General features: G+C 46.7%; 1 protein-coding gene across 2 annotated transcripts in view; it reads right to left on the bottom strand.

The window, feature by feature from the left end:
• Positions 1 to 7,505: 7,505 nt before the first annotated feature.
• ST3GAL2 (ST3 beta-galactoside alpha-2,3-sialyltransferase 2) overlaps positions 7,506 to 10,129 on the bottom strand; it is a 50,394-nt gene continuing 47,770 nt past the window's right edge. For both annotated transcript variants that reach the window (XM_046683319.1, XM_046683318.1), the window contains one exon: positions 7,506 to 9,993. In XM_046683319.1, coding sequence (XP_046539275.1) covers positions 9,820 to 9,993 — 174 coding nt within the window. In that variant the 3' untranslated portion in view covers positions 7,506 to 9,819. The remainder of the gene's footprint in view (positions 9,994 to 10,129) is intronic.

Genomic DNA, 10,129 nt, shown 5'->3' with positions numbered 1-10,129 from the left:
TGGGGAGGAAGATCACAGAGGTAAAGTTTCATTTTCATCACATCAAAGGCACAGACTATAACATAACATATCGGTGTCGTCAAGGTCACTGATGTTGACCTTGATGACCTGGCTGTGGTACTGTTTGTCAGGTCTCTCCACTGTAAAGTTCTCTTTTGTCCCCCTTTCTCTACTTTTTACTCTTCAGGAGGAAGTCACTATGTGCAGCACAGCACACACTTAAGGAGCAGCTACATAAATTATTTGAAACTTCTGCATGGGAGAGTTGTCACTTCCACATTTATGAATTTATTCAACCATGTATTTATGTAAATATAGGCTGGTGACGCTAACCTTGAGCACTTGGTTAAGGTGACTTTGATATTTTTCTCTGCAGGGAAAGATTCGCCCTGAGCTAACATCTGTTGCCAATCTTCTCCGTTTTTTTTTCCCCTCCCCAAAGCCCCCGTGCACAGTTGTACATCCTAGTTGTAAGTCCTTCTAGTTCTCGTAATGTGAGCCACCAGCACAGCATGGCAACTGACAGACGGGTGGTGTGGTTCCAAGACCAGGAAAGGAATCTGGGCCGCTGAAGCAGTGAGAGTGCCGAACTTTAACCACTAGGCCATGAGGGCTGGTTCCTTTGGTATTTTTTAAAATATATTTTTAAGTATGCTCAAGTCTTAAAGTTTAGTTATTTTATTTATAGCAAAGAAAGCGGAGACTCCAGAGCCTTCCCTTGAGTGGTCTCTAGTGTGGTGTTTCATGGAGATGGGCTTCACAGGAAGAGCTGTGGGGAGGCAGCCCTGTCATTACCCATATGACAAATTATACATCCCAAAGAAATATTGCAGGAAGGCCTTCATTTTTACTTTATATATTTATGAATTGTTTGAATTATTTTTGCAATGAATATGTATTACATTTTTAACTTAAAAAAAGAAGGAAAAGGCAAAGTTATTTTATAGCAAAGAGAGGATTGAATTCAGATCCCTCTGCCTGCAGACACCATATGTTCTACCTCACCCAGCCTTCTTTCTGGAGAGAAGCCACGCTGCCAGAAAGAGCCTGGATTAGTCTCAGGAGCAGAAACAGTTGTTGGATGAAAAGTGTTAATTCTATATTCTCAGAGGAACAGGCTGGTCCTGATACCCACAGTTCAGCAAGCCTCGGGGGAGGGAACATCTTTTGCATTTTTGTGGGTTGGTTGTCAGTGAGGCATAGACTCACTGTAGAAGCTTTGAATGTTCTGGAAGGGTAGTGAGAAAGAGCACTGATTCCTAATTCACACTCAGAAAGGAATAATTTGATTTTTAAAAATATAGTTTTAGAATTTTACCCTTCTCGTCACCTAACAAGGAATGATGCTTTCTTATCTTGCCTCAACTCCCTAAGCAGTCCCTTGCCTGCTGAATGGCAGCCCGCAGCTGTTCCTGTGATGCATAAAATACCTAAGTGCTTCCTTTCCTTCCCCCGGCATCCAGCAGTGCCAGCCAGGTGTGTCTCCACCCACCTTGCCCGGGCCACACATCCAAGCACTTCTCTCCAAAGAACCTTCTGTGTTGTAGCCCTATTACTGCTCACCCAAAAAGGATGCCTCTCCCAGAGAACGAGGACACATCCCTGCTAGACTGAGGCATCGCCAGGGACTTCTTTGGTATCAAGGAAATGTGAACTTCTTGACAGAAGCTTTAAGAGCCACTGTGTGGTTCATTAGATTCTTTTCCCTGCCCCTGAGACCAGAGACCCATAGGTGACACCACAGTCCTCCTGGATCCCTGAGTGACCAGGATGAGCAGAGCCCCATAATAGAAATGTGGCTTGAGTGAGAAATAAACTTTGTTGTTTTAAGTCACTGGGAGCTTGAGGGGTGTTTATTATGCAACATAATCTAGCTTATCCTTAGCCCCCCGACCCCATTGAATGGCTAGTTCCCTGTCCAGCCACCCTAATGCCAACCTTGGTGGTAGGTAAGCCCCATGTACACAAAATTCCACTTGATCCACTATTTCAGAAGAGAGGACAACCCTCAATTCTCAGATATTTGAAAAGCCTCCAGCATAACGAAGGGCTTAAATAAGCAACCACAAAAAAACCAAATCTGTGAAGGCAGAGGAAAAACAAGGAAGAAAAAGGTGTCTGCTAAGCAGGTGATTAAACATCACACTTATCTATGTTTCCTTCCCATGACCCCATGAAAGTTATAGGAAAGGAATGAAAAGGTATAAAGTCACTTGGACAAATAAAATGGGAGCAATTACATCAGTAGAAGAGGGAATTTAACAAAATGTTTGGAACACACACACACAAAAATGAATGAAAAAACTCCCATTTTTAGCGATATATAGAACTACAAAGCGTGAAAAGAAAATCTCAACCCAAAAACCAACTTCAAAGCTGAAATATACAATATATGTAGATACATAGATATATTCATAGATCTATGAATATACATATATATGTATATACATATAATCTGAATATATCAAAGAGTTACCACTTTTAGGGTTTATTTTTTACATGCAGTTCTGATTCATTTGGCATTTTGGTAAATGGTTTAAAGTATGGATCTAATTTTATCTTTTTCCAGATGGTTATCTAGTTCCAAAAAAATTTATTTAAACATCCATCTTAAGTGATCTGAGAGGCCATCTTTACTATAAACCGAGTTTCCATGTGGCCTCGGGTCTAGGCAATCAGACTAATGAAACAGAATAGAGATCCAGAAACAGACTCGAGTGAATACGGAATGTCAGGAGAGTGGTCACCTTCAGGGGAAGGAAGGGGGTTTGTGTGGCAAGAAAGATGGCGTGGGGAAGTCTCTGGGCTGCTTGCACAACCTGGGGAGTGATTACATGAGTGTTCATCTTAAAACAATTCGTTAAGGAACCTCCATACTGTTTTCCATAGTGGCTGCACCAATTTACCTTTCCATCAATAGGGCACAAGTGTTCCTGTTTCTCCACGTCCTTACCAGCACTTGTTATTTCCCGGCTTTTTCTGTTCTGTTTCGTTTTTTGAGGAAGATCAGCCCTGAGCTAACATCTGCCAATCCTCCTCTTTTTGCTGAGGAAGACTGGCCCTGAGCTAACATCCGTGCCCATCTTCCTCTACTTTCTAGGTGGGACGCCTACCAGAGCATGGCTTGACGAGCAGTGCCATGTCCGCACCCAGGATCTGAACCAGCGGACCCCAGGCCGCCAAAGCGGAATGTGGGCACTTAACCACTGTGCCACTTGGCCCACTTGGCTTTTATTGATGATGGCCATTCTAACAGGTGTGAAGTGATATCTCATTGTGGTTTTGATTTGCATTTCCTTAATGATTAGTGACGTTGAGCACTTTTTTATGTACCTCTTGGCCATCTGAATATATTCTTTGGAAAAATGTCTATTCAGATCTTCTGCCCATTTTTAAATTGGATTATTTGGTTTTTTGCTATTGAGTTGTAGGAGTTCCTCACATATTTCGGCTATTAACCCCTGATCAGATATGTGGTTTGCAAATATTTTCTCCTATTCCACAGGTTACTTTTTCATTTTGTTGATTGTTTCTTTTGTTGTGCAGAAGCTTTTTAGTTTGATGTAGTCCCACTTGTTTGTTTTTGCTTCTCTTGCTCCTGCTTTGGGTGTCATATCCACAAAATCATTGCCAAGACCAATGTCAAGGAGCTTTTTCCCTGTTTCTTTCTGGGAGTGTTATGGTTTCAGACCTTCCATTGACGTCTTTAATGCATTTGGAGTTAATTTTTGTGAGTGGCGTAAGATAGGGATCCAGTTTCATTCTTTTGCACGTGAATATAGAACTACTATTATGATTCAACAATTCCACCTCTGGGTACACATGTGAAGGAAATGTAATCACTGTCTTGAAGAGATATCTGCACTCCTATATTCCTTGAAAGATTATTCACAGTAGCCAAGACATGGAAACAACCTAAGTGTCCATCAATGAATGAAATAGATAAGAAAATGTGGCATGTACATATATGTATGTGTATATACAAATGTATACACACACAATGGAATATTATTCAGTCATAAAAAGTAAGGAAATCCTGCCATTTGCAACAACGTGAATGGACCCTGAAGGCATTATTTTAAGTGAAATAAGTCAGACAGAGAAAGACGAATGCCGTATGATTTCACTTATATGTGGAACGTGAAAAAAATCAAATTCATAGAAACAAAGTACAGATTGGTAGTTGCCAGGGGTGAGTGGTTAGGGGGAGTGGGGAAATGGGTGGAGGAGGTTAAAAGGTACAAACTTGCAGTTATAAGATAAATAAGTTCTGGGGACGTAATGGACAGCGTGGTGACTATAGTTAACAATACTGTCTTGTTTATTTGAAAGTTGCTAAGAGAGATTTTAAAAGTTCTCACCACATGCAAAAGAATTGTAACTGTATGAGGTGATGGACGTGTTGAGGAACCTTATCATGGCAAGCATTTTGTAATATATACACACATAAAATCACTAAGACGTACAGTTTATACTTACACAATGTCAATTATTTATCTCAATAAAGCTGGAAAAATAAATAAATAAAATTCTAGCTTTTCTAATTTTTCCATGTAACACATTCAACAATCTCTTTTTTCCTTTTCTTCAGTCCATTTTGGTATTCAAATGGCAGTGGAATTGTTAATTATTTTTCCTTTACCACAGAAATTATATAGATAATCCTATCTATATCTATATTATACGTATTATATATAATATTATCCTATTTCTGCTTTGCTAAATATATTTCTATTATGGAGATTTTAAAAAATAATTCATTAAGCTCTACATTTTTGTTCATTTATTTCTATGCTCTTTTCTGCATATGTATTATCTTCCACAGCAAAAATGATTTTAAAAAATTAATTTAAAAAGTGCATTAGTGATTGGGGCACCAACATCTTTGAAGAACTCTCTGGTGGCTGTCATCTGTAAGTCAGAGAATAACGGGATCCCAGCATGAAAAAGGCCACAAAAATGTGCCTAATAAGTGTCAAACTATCCAAGATAGGTAGGCACATTTACCATAAGAAGCCACAGTCTGGCAATTAGGTTTTTTGGGGTTTTTTTAAAGGAAGATTAGCACTGAGCTAACATCTGCTGCCAATCCTCCTCTCTTTTTGCTGAGGAAGGCTGGCCCTGACCTAACATCCGTGCCCATCTTCCTCTACTTTATATGTGGGACGCCTGCCACAGCATGGCTTGATAAGCAGTGCCGTGTCCACACCCAGGATCCGAACCGGCGAACCCGGGGCCGCCAAAGCGGAACGTGCGCACTTAACTGCTGTGCGACCGGGCCGGCCCCTGGCAATTAGTTTTGACCTATAAGGATTTGGGACAATAGTTAATTGACCATAGGGGTCCCTAGAAATGAAATAAATGATGGGCAGCCTACTAAGGTACTGATGTGTATGGGAGGGAAAATTCTAGGGGTGCTGAGAAGAAACTTGAGTCCCAGCAATGGAGACTCACAGCTTCTTACCCAGTTCCCAGACCTAATTCAGGTTACACATCTGGAGCCTCTTTTTCAAGAGGATCCCAGGGTCCTTTCAGGAGTGACCCTCTGATGTTGCTTAGGTGTGTGTTGTGAATCTTTCCCAAGCCTTTCCAGAGGGCCCTATTTCCAGGAGTGACAGTGACAGGGGAAAGGGAAATAACCAACCTGCAAGAATTATCAGATACTGGCTCTGAGACTCGAATGTCAGTGTGGTCCAGCAGTTAGAGTCAGAGACTATTATGGCAAATGAGAGATGGAGCTCTAATCCAAGTCCATTTAATGGTGGGTCCAATGAGACCGCAGACCCATTTTAAGGTAACTTCCTCAGTCTTATAAGGAAGAGAGAGATTTACCACCTGGCAAAATCCCCATACTGGGAAGCTGACCCATGGAGTGAGGGTTATTATGATGGGGTTAGCCAAACAGAATTCCCTGGAACTGCCTTCCACCCCATCTCCAGGATAGTAAGTCAAAGTCAATGCCATGTCCCAGGAAGATTTGCAGAGATTGGTGCTGTCATCAAACCTACTTATGCAGGGGTGAGTGATTTCTTCCTCATCCCATTACTCACTGTCTAAGTCATGGAGAATGACAGTAGTTCATTGCAAAGGTACTCAAGCAGCAATGCCAACCTGTGGTTCCAGATCTTTGCTAGATCAAAGCAATACAGTCCGTGGCCAACATGGGGGGGGGGGGAGGGAAAGACACAATTTGGAAGAAGTCTTGATTCTGGAGGTAACACATAGGACATTTGGGAGTACTGCTCCAATCAATTATGGTAACCCATAAGGCAGCCGGCTTTGAGTGGGGCCCAGACAAGAAACAGTTCTGAGCAGTCCACACTGTGTGTGTGCCATCCTGCCACCAGGCCTCATAATTCAGCCATCTAAATGCTACTGGAGAGTGTCTGTGGCAAAGAGAGATGGTCTACCTCCCTGTTCCCACCATCAACCCTAAACCCACGAAATAGCGCTGCCATCCACAAGCAGCGCCACCCAAGGAACAGGCTGAGGCACCCTGGGCCTGTCCTCATCGCCTAAGCTTGGACTCCTTCAGTGTTTTAGGGAAATTGGCCAAGCTCTAGGGCCAGGTTTCTCCACCGTGGGGAAGGTTGGAGGAGAAGAGGATGCTCCCAGCTCTCCCTACTCTCTGTTGCTAACAATTGAAAAGCTGGGTCTAACTAACCATCAGGGACAGAAAGGCGGACAAAGAGAAGCCAGCTCCAACCCCACTGTTAACATCACTTCAGTTGGGCTTCAGAGAATGGAGCTGTGTCTTTACAGAATTCCCTAATGCTGGGTTCCTGAGGCCCCACTGCTCTTCATATCCTCAGTATCTTTACCCCAAGGACATTTTCTTCTCCATTGCTGGCCGCTAGGCAGTAGAAGTCTCTCATCTGCCCACCACTTGAACACCTCAGCAAATGTCACTGGGAACATAGATGGCTGATGGCGGCTGGCAGAGAAGAGGTGCAAACAGGAGCAGAGAGCCGCCTTCCCAAAGGAGGTCCTCCCTCCTTTCTAGCTCCTGCACTCAAGATGCAGGTTCTCCTCCAGACATGGTAGGAGCAGGGGAGGGAGAGACAGGAAGGCCACGCAAAAGGGGGGGAAACGTGTCCTAGAGGCACTCACCCCTCAGAGAGGTGGGGACGGCCAAGCTTGCCGCCCAGCTGGTGACACGCCCAAATGCATGAGACTGATGGAGACGGGCCAAAGTGGAGGCAGGACAGCCACTGTGGGAAGTTGCCAGCCATTCTCTCCAATTCATTCCTCTTTCAGAGAAAAGTGAAGAGGGGACAATGAATTGATTTTTAACAAAAAGACGATTTACATGTCTTGGGAACTTCAGACAGTAGGGTCCATGGACCTAGGCTCCTCATGTATAAGGGGAGGGTGTCTGTGAGTCGTCCCCTCCCCCTTTCATATATGCCCCCAACATTCTTAGCCATTACTCAGTCACAGCCCCCCACTGCAGATACACCTTCTTTCCACGACCATACACATTTCAGAACAGACAAACGACTATACAGTTTTTTTGTTCTTTTTAATTCAGAGAGAAAGGGAAGAAAATAAAAAACGTTTGTTTAAATAACTATTGCAGAAAAGGAGATCAGGGCTAGATGCTGGGACCTACCTCTTCCAGAATGGGGATTTATTAATGGGTTTAAACAAAACAAAAAAAAAAAGAAGAAAAAGGAACAAAAAAGAAATAAATTATTCTGCTCAATACTGTTTGGCATGATTGCATTGTGTTTTTCCTCTTCTAAACACTCACAACAGCCTCTTCAGGAAGCACTGAGAGGAGACTGGCAAGAAGGGCTGGAGCTTTGACTCTCTAATGGGGAGGGAGGCCCTGAGGAGGTGTTCCACTAAAGGCCCCCAAATCCACCCTCATTCTTTACTCCTCCTACTTTTGGAATTGGGAAGGAACACACTCAAGCTAAGTTCTCAATATATTAACTTTTAGGGGTGCTCACTGCCCCACCCCCACACCCCAACCCTCCTCTAATACACCCCCCTGCTGTACTGTTCCCTCAGCCAGCTGCAGGAACCATATCAATGGCCAGGAGGCTGCTAGGTGGTATCAACTCACTAAGAAAAAGGGTGGTATCTGTGTTCATCACTGTCAGGAAGGGGGATCCTTTTAGTGGTTTGGAAGCTTCACAGAAGCCCTCTCCCCCTCCTAAACGTCCCCACCTTGAAGGGTGAGACCACCACCAGCAGCTTCCTCTAGGGACTTAAGCTGGGTTCAGTCATGCAAGCAGCTTCCACTTGTAACCTGGTTGTTAACTCCCCAGCCTTTCTAGAGCTGGAAATGGAAAGTGGGTTAGAGCAAGGAGGCAGGAGGGGAGCATGGGGGGACACGTGGGCAGGGAAGGAGGCATGCAGGGGGCCAGCTCAGAATTTTAAAAGAATCATTGTTGGTCAGCCAAACCTGGTAACCTCAGGTTAACCAAATTATGAGCCCGAAGCAAATTCCACCCCTGAGCAAGAGGTTTCCTACTCCTCTTTGGGGTGATGGTTAAAGGAAGAAGGTGCATGCACCAGGCAGCTGCGCTCCCCATCTCCAGCTTTCTTTGCCACCTGTGGCTCCCTCTCCCTAGAGCCAGCCAAAGACGTGTATGTGTGTGTGTGTGTGTGTGTGTGTGTGAGAGAGAGAGAGAGAGAGAGAGGGAGAAGCAGCAGTGTCCCAATCATCCCAGGGCAGGTTTTGATTTTCTTTTCTGAGCAACAAGTAGGCTGGTGAGGAGGCCCAGGACTTAGGGAGGGACACTGAAAAGGGTGCGGGCGACCAGTAGGGTTAGGGGCCGAGGGTACTCGTGAGTGAGAAGCACCTTACTTTTGATGTGACGGGGCCTCCTTGTCCCCTGCCCTGTTCCTTACACCTGCGTCCCGGAATTAGGCCCTAAGCGAATTCCGCCCCCAAGCAAGGGGTGAATACAGTTCTAGTTTCCCAGTGAGACACCAAATGCCCTGGTCAGAAAGGCCATTCCATAGGGTGGCCGATGGTGGGGAAAGGGAGGAAGGGAGATGAGGGTCCCACGCGCCCTCTGGATTCTCTCTGCATTTCTTTGGTGGGTTTACACTCACTCATCTGGGCCTGACAGATAAAGAGACGGTGGAGTCTAAAACCCTCTCGGAGGCCTTGAGCGGTTTGGGAAGGGGCTGGCTTTTCCCCTGGGGTGAAAGCGCGCCCCCTGGAAACCACGGGAGCGGCCCCGACCACCAGAAAGGCTCGCCGAACGCCCCCCGCCCACCCCGAGGCCACGAGGGACCCCCGGGAAGGGGAAGCCAGCCGCCGCTGCCCCAGCCTTCCCCATTTCCTCCTCGGTGACCTGGAGGGGTCAGGCCAGCAAGCGACTGAGAAACGCCCCAGACGAGCGTGAGGAAGCCACTTCAAGGAAGGCAGAAGCAACCCCTACTCCATAAAAAGCATGAAATAAAACCCTACCCAAAAGCAGAAAGGGGTGGGGACTGGGCGGCCGCTGGCCCGCCTCCAAAGGCCATTGATTGGAGGAGACGGGTCCCAGCGCCGGAAGTTCTCCTTGAGTCGCATGATTGGTTGGGAAAAACAGAGGCTCAGCCCGACTGCAGCGCTGATTGGTGCCAGGCTTGGGCCGGCCCCCAGAGTCTCATGATTGGCGGGGGACAGCAGCGCTCGCTGGACTGCAGCATGATTGGTCCAGACCGCGGCCGGGCGTCGCTGCCGATTGCCCGGAGACGCGCAGCCGGCGCCGCGCCCACGCCGAGGCCGCCGCGCCCGGGCTGGCCTCGAGTACCTGCTGGGAGCGCGCACCGGCGACTCGCGGCCGGGCCGGAAGGGTCGCGGCGAGGCCGGGTTCAGTTCCCTCGGTAGACCTCGATCTTGCTGGCCTTGGCCAGCATGTCGATGATGTGGGCCTCGAAGTCGGCGTCGTGCACGCCCGTCTTCCGGAACTCGCCTGCGTACCGGTTATTCTCCCAGTAGTGGTGCCAGTTGCCCCGGCTGTCGGCCCCAAACCCGTACACGTTCACCTGCAGGGGAGGGCGGCGCAGGTCACTCCATGTCGGGAACCAGGAGGACAGGGCGCGGGAGGGCCTCGGGTCGTGGTGAGGGAGGAGAAAAGGGCCGCGGCGACCCGACGACACCTGGGAGGCCCGCAGCTCATCA

The sequence above is a fragment of the Equus quagga genome, chromosome 13 (assembly GCF_021613505.1).
Source record: "Equus quagga isolate Etosha38 chromosome 13, UCLA_HA_Equagga_1.0, whole genome shotgun sequence".
In the NCBI taxonomy this organism is placed as follows: domain Eukaryota; kingdom Metazoa; phylum Chordata; class Mammalia; order Perissodactyla; family Equidae; genus Equus; species Equus quagga.
Note: the sequence above shows the minus strand (reverse complement) of the source record. Positions and strands in the feature narration are given on the sequence as shown.